The 13,793-nt window shown below is 40.6% G+C and overlaps 1 protein-coding gene across 1 annotated transcript in view; it reads left to right on the top strand.

The window, feature by feature from the left end:
• Positions 1 to 11,368, top strand: part of ghrhrb (growth hormone releasing hormone receptor b) — a gene marked incomplete at both ends in the record, with an annotated part of 30,024 nt that extends 18,656 nt beyond the window's left edge. Inside the window, 10 exons of the mRNA XM_079221523.1 lie at positions 3,439 to 3,539; positions 4,474 to 4,571; positions 4,925 to 5,057; positions 7,060 to 7,213; positions 7,346 to 7,406; positions 7,833 to 7,902; positions 8,795 to 8,886; positions 8,984 to 9,113; positions 9,717 to 9,758; positions 11,174 to 11,368. Of these exons, the coding sequence (XP_079077649.1) occupies positions 3,439 to 3,539; positions 4,474 to 4,571; positions 4,925 to 5,057; positions 7,060 to 7,213; positions 7,346 to 7,406; positions 7,833 to 7,902; positions 8,795 to 8,886; positions 8,984 to 9,113; positions 9,717 to 9,758; positions 11,174 to 11,368 (1,076 nt within the window). The remainder of the gene's footprint in view (positions 1 to 3,438; positions 3,540 to 4,473; positions 4,572 to 4,924; positions 5,058 to 7,059; positions 7,214 to 7,345; positions 7,407 to 7,832; positions 7,903 to 8,794; positions 8,887 to 8,983; positions 9,114 to 9,716; positions 9,759 to 11,173) is intronic.
• Between the last annotated feature and the right edge of the window lie 2,425 nt (positions 11,369 to 13,793).

Here is a 13,793-nt window from a genome sequence, read left to right as displayed (position 1 = left end):
ATTCACCCACTGAGGCTGCGGCTGCAGGCCTGCAGGCTCTCCGCGCCACAGTATGCTGAGGCTAATGCAGCTCGATACCGGTAGTACCACCCACGACTCAAACCCCCACACTATGCTCGGCTGGGCCGATCAGCCGGACAGGCATGAAATCTATCATTTCACTGTCAATTTTTCATCCTCCGTCTTCGCAAAAACACGGATTCACACCAAAAACCTGACGACCTTGTGTGCGTCATGACCGCCATAGAGCTGAGCGAGCGCCGTCATTCTAACTTCAGGCCGTGGTGGGAGAACGTGGCTGCAAATACGGCCTCATTTAAATTCAACATTTTTGCAGTCCGACCGGACTGCTGTCGGTGTTACCTGGAGCTTTTAGGAAAGTGAACGAATATTTTCATATTTTCATATTTATGATATACTCTTGGATAAAGTTAAACTCCTCCTTGACGCATTGAGTTAAGTTGTGTGAAGGATGCAGAACATATGTACTCGATTCAGCATGCTACAATTTTAGCATGGTGGCTATAGCAGACCAGGTGCACCATTGCAGGTTATATGCCTCATTTAGCAGCGATTCACTAGAGTGTATTGCAACTAAATCTGACTGCCAATTTTTTTCTTGAGAAAAGGTTGTTGTTACTGCACATTTTGATCTCAAGTGGGCCGGACCAGTAAAATCATAGCATAATAACGCATACATAATGACAATATTTCTCTATGTTCAAACCATTGGTGAAGGGTCCTTTACCAATTCAACCTCTACCACTTTGTTCACAGTGGTAAAGTTAACGATGGGTCTCTACACATCCCCCTGGGTTGGATTCATCTTTGCCACAATTTGAAAGTACAGATCTTTAACAAACCTTGCTTGTTTAATTATGTACTGGCAGAAACAAAAAGCAGTAGGGTTTTATAACACCAGATTTCCATTAGAAAACCATTTATTGTACAGCAGCATGGGTCTGTCAGTTGCACCCCGTAGTCCGGGTTCTGGTTTCTTCCAGTTTTTCAGGGTGGAAAAATAGCTTTCTATTACATGAAGCTCATTGCAAACATTGCTTGCCATCGTCTCCCTAAGATTCAGTGATCCGTGTTATATTGCAGCAGAAATATTAAGTTTTGGAGATGAAATCAGTTTGATTTTTTTTTTGCCAAAATTAATAAAAAAAAGGCACCTATCGGAAGTTCAGACTTTTAAATTGTTTTTATTGTACAGTTTGTCAACATACCAGGATCTCAAAATACAGATTCTGTATTTGACTCACACTTTTGTTAGACTGAATGAGATTGTAGTAATATTACATTTTACTTGGTAATCTGACACACAGTTTATTGTGCAGACAGCGATACTGCAACGCACAATAATAGTTAGTGAGTTCATCCTCGTTTTGCAATCTTGTAGTTTTGCTCTCATTTTATCTTCTAAAACTCTGAAAAGATAAAAATGGTTTATGTTCGTTGCACACTTATTATTATTACTTTATTATCCATACTTTCACATAGACTCTTTCAGACACGTGAAACGGTTCAATCCAACCAGATGGTGACAGTTACTTTTAATTGAAATACAAATAACTACTGTCTGCTGAATGGCAGTAGAGTGTTTTCGTGTGTTCAAGTGTTTTCGTGTGTGCTCTTCATAGGAGGAGCGTCTCCAGCCGCTCACATCATTACCAGACAGATGGAGTTATGGTGCGACGCATTGAATCCTAATGAAGAGCACTGGCTACCAAATACCAGAGCGCCTGTGCTCATGTGCATACATGTGATTGTAGCTGCGTATGCAGAGCGAGAGGAGGGATGCGACTGAAGAGGGTTTCTGTTCTCATTATCATCAGTGTGTGTCCCAGCAAAACTAATAGACTTCACCAGGGAAGCTGCATATTCATGAATGCAAACAACAAATGGAGCATTAATCAGCCATCATGCCGTATTTGCATGTTGTGTCTGCTGTCTCTTGATAACACATTAAACCTGACTCTGCAGCATGGAGGTTTCAATTGAATGCATTTTTGTACCCTGCACATAACCTTGGATCCTGCAACAAAAGTCTGTTAGCAATCTACCAGTCTAGAATTAAAACTAAAGGACACTTTACTGTCTGTGCCCCCAGAACAGCCTTCCTGTTGAAATCCACCTCGCTGCCTTAGTGACTTTAAATCTCTTCAAACTCATTTATTGACTTGTCTGTCTGTGGTCTGTCTGTGCACCGTTTGAGTTCTTTGTTTTTTTGTCCCAATCATTGCCTTTGTTTTATTGTTAAAAGCACACTATTGTCTGAATTGTGTTTTTTTGTGCCGTAGAGAACATTTATATTGACTGTGACTAAGGGGCCTCGTCCAAACCAGACCAAACTGCTTGGAACAAAATGGAGGTCATTGTTGTCCACATGGCTTGCAGCGTGTCACATTCTTAAACTTCTGCTACGACCTCAACGCAACTGAGGCGCAGATTTGCAATTAAAGTTCTTGAAACAATGTTCAGTTTCATGTTCGGAATAATCCAGTACTGAATTTGGAGCATTTTTGGGACTACTTTTGTAATACTTTCACTTCAATTTGCAAGGTTTTTTTTTGGTCATAAACTGCAGATATATAATATATTTTTTTCCCCTTCCATTTACAGATCTTGGTTACGTAAATGGCCTGTTGCGTTAAATGGATTTTTGCACCCAAAAGCAGAACTAGTCCAGGGGTTTGCAAAAGCTCACACGCAACTTTATTTTGAGAAACGTGTGTTGATAGTTGATGCGGTGGAGAGAGAGAGAGAGCGAGAGAGAGAGAGACCTCAGGCTTATACAATGAAGATTAAATTGACTGAATCTAACTGGCCTTAGCGCTTGTACCACGTTGACGAACTGAACGATCTGAGAAAGATTGGAGGGTAGAGATGAGGTACGTGAGCCTGGTGAGTGGATGAGTCACAGCTTTGCAGGTGGATTGGTAGCAGATTGAGAGCCACGCCCAGAGAAACACACACACACACACACACACACACACACACACACACACACAAACACACACACACGCAGACAGAGAGAACGAACAGGGGACCAGGCAAGAAACACAAAAGAGGCGTCAACAGAAAACACTGTCAATGAAGGAGAGTCACAGCCAGGCCGTGCACAGTCAGCACTGACTTAAAAACAAGGGAAGAAGAAACAATCGATATTCAGTTTGTCTCTTTGTTCACATCTCCTTGCCGATTGTCTGAAGATCCATTGAAGTCCAGCCTTCCCCCTCACATTGAAATAATGTGTCTTTGTGTCAGTCGTTTATCCTCCACTGCCCTTCTTCTCTAAGGTGACTGACAAGTGCCGAAACTCTCATAGTTTTTAAGATTCATATCCAGTCTCTGCGTATCAGATTTCTCTCCCTGGTTTCTCCTTGTTGCCGTCTCTTCTGTCCCCGCCACTGAGAGGTTGATCTGTCTCTTCAGGTTACATCTACAGGAACTGCACCGAGGACGGGTGGTCCGACCTCTACCCCTCCTACGAGGAGGCCTGCGAGTTCACAGAGTACGAAGAGACGGAACCAAAGGTAGATGTTTTTTCGCCGATTATTTGTGCAGTGAAACAAACTACACCGACCGTGTGTCCGTTCTCATTGGGATTGTTTTTGTGTGTCTGGTGAGCATGAATATGTTGAAGATGCTGGAGCATATTTTACATCCTTTCCAGTATCTACTGGTGGATGTCTGAGGACTCGTCAGACAAAACCTGTTGTTCTCCCGTAGACCGCAGAGCACACATTTTTTTCCATACGACACCCACTTTTCTCACAAGGGACTTTAATTATTATCCTTGCAACTGCAACCCATCATTTTGCTCAGTATGGCTAAATGACAGGTGCTATTTCAAGCAGGCGGAGTAATAGATGATTGACATGTCCCTCCGTTACTGAGACATCTATATGAACCCACTAAGAGTGTCATCACTGGAAACATGTAAACAAAATGTCCAGTGGTCCAGGGCGTCAAATACCAACATCGACACTCTCAAGTAACTGCAATGATGAGAATTGACTCGAAGCCTGAAAAGATGTATGAAGAATGAGGCAGTACAGGACAGGCAACAGTATAGACACAGGATGTAGCCACCTTTCTTCAGTTTTAGACTCCAATTCATTGCAAAAATAAATTAAAGTCGAGTCAGCCTCACCCATCCTGCAGCGTTGTTCATAGAAGACACACCTGAGTCGCTTCAGACATGCAGCATGCAACCCGCCTCATAACTTTACAAGTTAAAGCCAGCTTTCATACCAAGGCCAACGTTAACTGGCAACGTTTTCACCAGACATTTAAAAAAGCTGTGGCAGCTCCTGACTGTCACTATGCAACTTAAGTTGACACTTGTTGACGCATTAATTAACACTTGCATGGATGAGGGTGAAGAGTGTGAGGGGGCAGTTAACAGTAAATACGTACATGCTAACTTTGTTGTTCTTTTTCTTTCATTCTTTTCTTGCATTGTAGACAACATACTTCTCCAACTTCAAGCAGGTGTACACCGCTGGCTACGCTACATCTCTCATTTCTCTCATATCGGCTATTTTTGTCTTCACTGTGTTCAGGTAACCTTGTCAACCCAAGAGCAACCACAGCATCACTCATTTCAGCAAGTGCCTCAAAACAAAAGGCGTTTATATGACATGTGATCAAGTGACAATTGTCCTCTAGCGTCCGTAGTAATTATGAAACAACACGATTAGTCCTTTATCCCAACAAAGTACTATTTCAACCCTACCCAAACCAAGTTGTTTTGTTTTTTTGCTAGAACTAACCAAACCTTAAGCATTGTCACGTTTTTTTTTTCTGTACTTCCTGCCCGACTACTCACCCATATCTACGAACTCGGCACACTAAACTACACAACTGTACAGTTTCGTGACTGCTTCACTCTGGAAAGTTTTTCTCTGCTCTACAGGAAGTTCCACTGCACCAGGAACTACATCCACATCAACTTGTTTTTCTCCTTCATCCTGAGAGCGAGCGCCGTCTTCATCAAAGATGGTGTGCTTTTTTCTGATGAAAACCTGGACCACTGCTTCATGTCTTCTGTGAGTGTGAAACCCCACTACAGCTCCATTAGTGTGTCTATATTTATACCAGTTAAGGACTCGCATCCTTTACAAAAGCAAAAGCAGTGCTTCCACATGTAATGGATGAGAGTCTCGTCCAAACATGCTGAATCAGTAAAATGCACTTGAGTAACAAAAGAAGAAATACTGAGAGGGAAGATGAGAAGAGTGAGAAGAGCTTTTTTGATGGATTTTGGTTCGTCAGGCTTTCAGATCAGTTGAAAAACTGGAGGGAAGGACAGAGAAGGAGAAGGAGATAAGGAAAGAAGTGATGGAAAGAAAGAATAACATATAAAATTAGATTAATATTTCATGATCTCAATGTTGAATGTAAAGCTTCTGTAACGCTGCATTTTAGTTTTCTGGACATGAATCTCCCAAACTCAGAGGAGCTTATTAACATAGAGAGCAGGTAGGAGTGGGATTAACATGCCGGGAGTGACTAAGCGGAGCCTGTGGGAGCATTAATGATGAGTGTTCCTCTTCCTATTTTACTGCTGATCAGGCGGCCTGGGGTGAAGGTAAGCGTCCCTCTCGTGTGGCTACGAGGGACCGCCATCAGCACACCATGTGACCCGTGTGGGAGGAAAGGGCCGTGAGAGAGAAGAGAAGATGAGAGAACCCAAACGTGTCTACTCTGACAAAAAAGACAAAGGGAAACACATTGTGACAGGGGATAGGATGAGACTTTGATGAGGGGATGGTGTTGGAAAAGGTTTAAGAATGAACGATATAGATATATATATATATATATATATCTATATATATATATATATATATATATATATATATATATCCTGCTATAACCTTCGTTGCCTTAAAACGCATTGTTACAGACCTTCCTGTGACCCACATGGATGGGAGAGGCTACAACCCAGTCGTTAAAAGAAACGTTGGCATTATATGTTTCTGCAAAGAACGGTACACGTTGAATGTCACACATATGTTTCATATCAGCCTCGTATCACGCTTACTGGAAAGCATGTGTTTAACACGGTGAAATAATTGGTTTGTTTTATGCAACAAAACCACTGAGGAAGAAAAAGATCATGACTTGTGTAAAAATGTAACATAACAATGTAACCTTAAGAAATAAATAAAAAAAAAAACTATAATCCCGTGTGTAACATTACGTTACGTCCATGTTTCCTTTTGTTTGACCCATCCAGCCTTTGTGGAGGTCCTTGCTTATGTCGTGGCAACATTTTACCCTACCAGGTGTTAAGTCTTTTTTTAAGCTAAAATGACGAATATCGAAAAACCAAAACTTATCTTTAAAGTATTTGTTCTCGCAAGAAGAGGCTCAGTTGCACAGAGCCACAACGATTCTGTGTAAGATTGAATATCACACAGCGACAGTTTACAGGGGTGGGAGCTGCTATTGGAATATTCTGCTTTGACATTTACAAACAAAGGAGTACTCATTGGCGTGATCACAAGACCATATATTATATACATACAATATATTATGTTGAACATTGTTGCTCCTGGATGGATCACAGCCAACCCAATTATGTTCAACAAAACTCCTTGTCCTTGGTCATGGTGGTAGCCACAGCACTTAAAATAATAAACTTCATAATTCTCAAAATTATGACCCTTTCCTTTTTTATTAACAGCATGTACTTGTGCTTTTACTTTCAATACTTAAGTACATTTAATATCAGAAAATTACTTTTGATACTTAAGTACAGAAAATATCAGATACTTTAAGACTTTTACTCAAGTAGTATTTTTACTCAAGTAGTACTTTTACTGGAGTAATTTTCCAGTAAGGTATCTTTCCTTTTACTCAAGCACGGCTTTTGGGTACTTTATACACCATAAGACCTGTATTCATAAAAGGGACGTGTATGTTATTTAGGCAGCTGCTGCATAAACCACGAGTCTCACAATGCAGTCCTTATAGTTCTACTCAATAACAATTAATCCACAGATTCATCTGATGCTTGAGGCTTTTGTTGATTTGTTTCCCTTGCAGACGTCCTGCAAATCAGCCGTGGCCTTTTTCCAGTTCAGTATCCTGGCCAACTATTTCTGGCTGCTGGTGGAGGGCATGTACCTGCAGACGCTGCTCGCGCTCACCTTTGTCTTCCAGAAGAAATACTTCTGGTGGTACATACTCATCGGCTGGGGTGCGTCATCTTTCCCTGTCACCTGTCTCTTGTTTACCTTCATTTTCTTTCCTCACTCCGCTCTCTGTCTCTTGTTAGAGCTCTGTGTCGACACTTTTATAATGACCCGGTCACTCTCTTTGTGCCTCCCAGGTCTCCCAACAACAATCATAATGGCGTGGATCCTCACCAGAAACTTCTATGATAACAAGGGGTGAGCAACTGCAGTAAAACCTTAGAGAAAATGTCACATAGAAATGAAGAAACGTCCGTAGGCAAACTCACTGTAAGACCCACTGACATTAAGTTATGTATCCAACCACCACAGTACCTGGTACGTATGCGGCGCTAGTTAAATACGTAAGTTACTTAGTTACAGAGATAAGGTAAAATAATCCCCCAAATTCAGCCTTCCTTAGCTGATTGGCATAGCTTTTTATGTCTTCTACACCACAGTCTGTGGATGATTGTGACGTGCACAAGGCACAGTTGTTTTAACACAATACTCAGAAGGGATGAACCATGAAAAGTAAAAGTTAATCTTAGTTTATCTAAAGACTCTGTTGTTGTGATTGGATGAGCAAAATTGCACTTCTGTGACTGCCTTGTTTATCTCATTTCTGCTCGCTGTGTGTCTCAGGTGCTGGGATGACACAGATGTGGCCTTCATCTGGTGGATCATAAAAGCTCCAATAACTGCATCACTACTGGTGAGTACAGAGCAGTTACAGTGGGAGCTATTGAGGATTTATTAGATTTATTAGACTGCTCAATCGTGGATCAGACCTGTAAAACGAGGCATGGTGCTCAGCGACCTCCCTCCATGCAGGCGGGCAGAATCATTACTTAGAACATCATCATCATCATCATCATCATCATCATCATCATCATCATCCCTCGTAGACTGCAGGGGATTGAACCCCCATCTCTTCAGTGGTGGCAGTGTTTTTCCTCTGAACCACCAAAAAGAAGTATTATCATTTTTATTTTGCTCACATATACAAATATATAATTATTGAAAAGCATTTATGATGTTCAAGGGGTATAGTTACAATTGCCCCTGCAGTTTTCGGTACATTTTAAAACCCTTTATAGGGCACAATAGTTTGTGAGGGAAAACCATATATGGTTACTTGCTCAATAAAGGGCTACTAACGATCATGAGTTCTGTGGCAAACTTTGCATGCGATCAAAGAGCTTGATCCTATTTGTAACTTATGTGAAGGACTAAGTCAAAAGTAAGTGGAGCTATTGTGTTAGATCTGTAGTTCTCCATTAAGCGGCTCCATTAGCTCCACTGATTGGACGGGGGACTCAGGCATCGATCAGCAGAACTAATGAAGCCTCTGGGACCTGATGTTCTCTGCTATTAAGATGTAAGTGAAACTCGGGCAATTCTATGAGCGAGAAGTTGATTGCCACAAGTTTTCTGCTTCCATAAAACGCCAACTCCCCAATTTGGAAGGGTAATTTCCTCTGTCCTGCAGTCCTTGTTGTTGCATGTATGATGTGATGATAAAAAATGTCTTTCGTTGTCGGAGAAATACTGTGGTGGTTCTTTCACATTTCTCTTGACACCTCTTTGACGTTTGTTTCACATAGGTGAACTTCATCATCTTCATCAATGTGATCCGCATTCTGGTGCAGAAGCTGCGCTCACCTGGTGTCGGTGGCAATGACATCAGTCACTTCAAGTGAGAAGAGAGCGCGTATTCCTCCACATGATGGCGTGCTCAAACGTTCTGCATGTAGTCATCAAGGGTCTTGTTTTTTTTTTTACTATGTGTGTAGGCGGCTGGCCAAATCCACTCTGCTCCTCATCCCTCTGTTTGGGATGCACTACATGGTGTTTGCCTTTCTGCCAGAAAACACAGGAGCAGAGGCCCGGATATTCATCGAGCTCGGCCTGGGATCCTTTCAGGTAAAACACACGACAGATACAATTAGAGTTGGGAGAAGATGCAGATTAAAGCTTGACTTTGGTCTTTTTCAACCTGGACCTCTATCCTCCCATGTTTTTGTGTCCAAGTGACTAATGGGGAGAACCATTTTTCATATTGGTCCAATATTCATGGGGTACACTGCAGGCAGCAGATGCTAACCGGGCTGCAATGTTATCATAATTGGGCAATTGACAGCATCAGGCAAAAGGTAGTAAAAAAAGTTGTGTTTCTCTGTAAGGTCCTTTCCATAATGTTGCCAGACACTTATAATTAATAATATCTGAGCATTTCAATGGTAAAAACAAGCACTTTTGGTGGCTGTAAATTGACGCTGGGGAATTGCCCCGAACTAATACATTGCAACCCGTTCAGCGACTGCCGGCTGCTGCATTCTTGTTCAACTCCAGGTTGAAAAATAACAAAGGTTTCCCTTTTAACCAACTCTTGTAATCCAAAATGGGTATATTAAATCCATAAAATTCCCATTGTTCACGGCCCAGTGTCAGACAGGCTTTCTTAGGATGTCTTCTAGAATTTTCAATATTTAATTTGGTTTTGGTTAATATATTTCTGCTCTGAAGGGATTCGTTGTGGCTCTGCTCTACTGTTTTCTAAATGGCGAGGTAAGTAGATATTTAATTATTTTTGTTGGCTAATTTTTTTATAATTAATGATTTTATTATAATTAGTCTTTGAGGACAATATGCATCTGAAATAATTACCACTGTGCAACACACTTGACACTAGTTTACATTTGTTGACCATACAAGTGGTATTGCATGTCTTTCTCAAAGTTATCCTGTTTTTACATTTTGTTAATTATTATCCAAAGCATATTGTAATAGTTTCTAGATTCATTTACAAACTCTGGACAACTATTTCTGCACATCATTTCTTAATATCAGTGGCGATTTTGGTAGTACACTTCTGGTGGGGCCACACAATACAAGAAAAGGAAATGGTGCAATCCAAACATATCAAAGATATATCACTTTGAAACATACCCTTACAACCAGTGAACAAATATCTCATCTGCCTGCACAGCCACAAAAGGTGTATTTTCCAGCTGTTGAGCAAGTTATGATTCTGGCAAGAACACACCTGTTTTCTTAAGTGTGACGTTTGTGTTGTTCAATGCCACGTCTGTACGCACCGTCAAGCTGAGACATTCAAAGTAGACAAGTTAAGTTTGCTATTATTGTGTCTGAAAAAGAGAACAATCTTTAACTTATTCTGTACAACAGCGCCCTCTGGTGGAGTTGTGCCCCACAGGCCCTAATGCAAAAATGCAGATGCTTACTATACAAAAAGTTGATCTGATGTCCGTAGAGGACAAAAATATCTGCCAAAAATCTGCCATTAAAGTATTCTTTTTTTCTTTTCTTTTCTTTTTTACTTTTTACAATTTAAATGCTGACAGTTTATGAAAAATAAATAATAGTTAAAATAGCATCTATTGAACATAAGAAAATTGCTAAATCAGGTGGAAAAATAGTGAAAACTAAAATGTAATAGAATGCATCATTTTATTGTCTGTATTTTGGCTCCATAGTTTATACGCTTATTATAGGAGCTGAGATTGAACTTCCAAAATAAAGAAATATATTAAAATAACTAAAAAGCCAGCATGTCCCTTATGAAGGAAGCTCTGAGGTTTTAGGATGGGCTGCTGAAAAGCACACTCACACAGGTGTTTTCACTTGTCTGGTTGATTAGATCTCTGAAGAGAAGAGGTGCAATCAGGCAAAGCAAGTGAAAACACCTGTGGGTGTGCAGAGGAAATATTACTTTTCTTAGTAAATAAATGTCTATATGTCAAGTATTTAATGGGTTGAATTTAGTAGTGTTGTTCCTTTTGAAGTGTGAGGGGGAAAGCCCAGTGCACCTTTCAGACAAGAACGTAATTAGAGGGGGTGTTTGGTTTCCATTTTATAATGATTAAGATTGGTTTCTGTGTGTTTTCACATGCGGATGTTCTGCGCGCGCGCGCGCGCGTGTGTGTGTGTGTGTGTGTGTGTGCGTGTGTGTGTGTGTTCAGGTGCAGACAGAACTGAAGAAGAGGTTTTGGAAGTGGCAGACCCAGAATTACCTGAGATACAGTAAACGACGGCGTACGCTGTTCACTGAAAGCAGCACGGTGACTCAGATCTCCGTCCTGGACAAATCCAGCCCCAAAGATCAGCCGGCCTCAGAGACGCTCACCCTGGTGCCCAGCAACGTGTCGACTGTCTGAGGAACAATCGCGGGTATTCATGTCCTGCGTCACAACACCACAGAGCCTGATCGCTGAATGTTACGGTACCTCTTCACTTTGTACGGCACAGACATCTGCAGAATCGCTCATTAACATCCAACACACCTTTCACATGAAACTTTCCCTCATGATATTAGTTATTTTCCAAGTTGCAGGCTTTAGTATGCAGACAGGAAAATCTTCTTTGGGGTCCCTCCTCCTCCTCCTCCTTACTCACAACCACCAAATAGTCTCCCAAAAAAAAAAAATCCCAAATTGACCAGTTTGCATATAAAGCCCTACAAAAGGACATTCTCACAATATTTTGAGGAAAAACACCCCACTACTAATCACTACTCCTATATTTTGCAGACCTGTGTTAAATGCTATATACTCTCACCCTCAGGATTTGTTTAGTGGTGACATCCATGCTATGCTCTTACTCATTCAGTGCCACCGGCCTCTTAAATGTTGGGCAGTACGAAATAAAAATTCTTAGAAAATGAAACCTCGGTTTAATGGAGCGTGCCCATCAGGGGCTCTCCATGCAACATGTTGCACAGTGCACTAGCGCACATCTGGAGCACTAGACTGTAAAATCTATTTATTTGACAGATTATTGTTTTTATGTCTTTGTGTGAATAGTTGTGTGAAAGTACAGCTCCTCCAGAAAAATAAATAAATATTATAAATGATAGATTAAAAGGGATTCAACCACTTACTTTAAAATATATAAGGTGGTATGTGTATTTAACATATTTTTTTTCTATTATACGTGTAAGTTAGTGTTATTCTTATGGATTGTAAAATTGCAAAATGTGGAGAAAATTATACAGTGTATTTCACTTTCCGTTAGCATAGGCTAAAGCTAATCCAGAACCTGCTTTCTCCGAGAAATACTTTTAGGAGACTAGTTGAGCTGCTTTCAAGTTGACGACTCGTGATGTTTGTGTATCTATCGAACTATTTCATATCTTTCATCTGTGTTTTGACAGTTTACAGTAAATATGGACATGTAGATATAGTATTATTCATGGAAGGAAATATGACATTACTCAGCTACAGACCGTTACAGTGCCTTTATCGTACAGTACGACTCACTGGTTCTCCGCAGTTCAGGTGGATTAAACCCTATCGTAGGTTTGCATTCAAAATCTGTGTAACAAAATCATATATTTAGGATTGTGATACTCTATAGCGTGTACTTGAAACGTTGGTGTGCAGCATAACAGATGTGCTTCAGTGTTCCAGTGCCAGATTCAAGATGATTGTGATGACGTGAAGAACACAAAGCTTTCATCGGACTTTGAATTGTGCAACGAGGAAGTGAAGGAGGATGAGCATGTTTTGATGTGATGTTTTTTAAAGTAAGCTCTCCATGTTGTGTCTGGACAGTGTTATTTCTATTTTCATGGAGAAAGTGACGTGTATGTTTCTTTCACAAGTCTGGTTTACTATGAATGCAAGTTTCTCATTTGCCGTTTAATTGTTTTTTATTTGGACAGCTGCTCTACATTTTCATCTATTTTTTTTTTTTTTCATGTCTCCGCGGTGGCGACTGCCGCGGCCGGAGGCAAATTGTTTCCGGGTTGTCCGTCCGGTCTATTCTCGTTAATGCGATGTATCAGGATTGCCTGGAAGAAATTTCTTCAAATTTGGCACAAACATCCGGCTGGACTGAGAGATGAATTGATTCAATTTTGGTGGTCAAAGACTAGTGTTACTACAGGATACAATGATGATGTGATAAACTGCTTCATGACAGTACAACAGGCACTAATTCTAGTTCTTATTGTCAACGTCCCATGGAAAGACCAAAACCAACAATATGTATCTGTTAATACTCTTTAACTTCCCTACCCTGTCTGTGGCTACAAGCCCATTGGTTCCTAGAAGAAGTACATCTTTTAAAAGCGCCTTCGAAACATTTTAAAAACGTCTCTTTCATTTCTTAAAACATACTGTAACAAAAGTTACTCAAACATGAACTTCCCATTTGTTGGGGACTATTTTCAGCGGTGGATTAATACATATTGTATTACTTTTCGTCTAATAACTCTCAACAAATTAGAGGTTAACACTGTTTTACTGGGTGACATGTGACATTCATCACACTGAAGTTTATTTTGACTCAATCCCACACACACACACACACACACACACATTATTGGCACAAATACTCATTAGAGCAACACATTAATCCACCGCTGAAAATAGTCCCCAACAAATTCACTATGTCTTACTGTTTGAGTCACATTTGCTGACAATTAAATCGACCAGCTGTTTAAGGAAATTACTTGGGGGGGAAAATTTAATTATTTTTAAGATTTATGACTTAGGAGGAGAAGTCAATTGGGCTGAGGGCCACAGACAGGGACAAGGCGAATGGGGTAGTATCAGAGACTTGAACACATTTTTGGCCTCT

This window comes from Taurulus bubalis (assembly GCF_910589615.1).
Source record: "Taurulus bubalis genome assembly, chromosome: 7".
Lineage (NCBI taxonomy): Eukaryota > Metazoa > Chordata > Actinopteri > Perciformes > Cottidae > Taurulus > Taurulus bubalis.
This window is presented reverse-complemented; position numbering and strand designations above follow the sequence as displayed.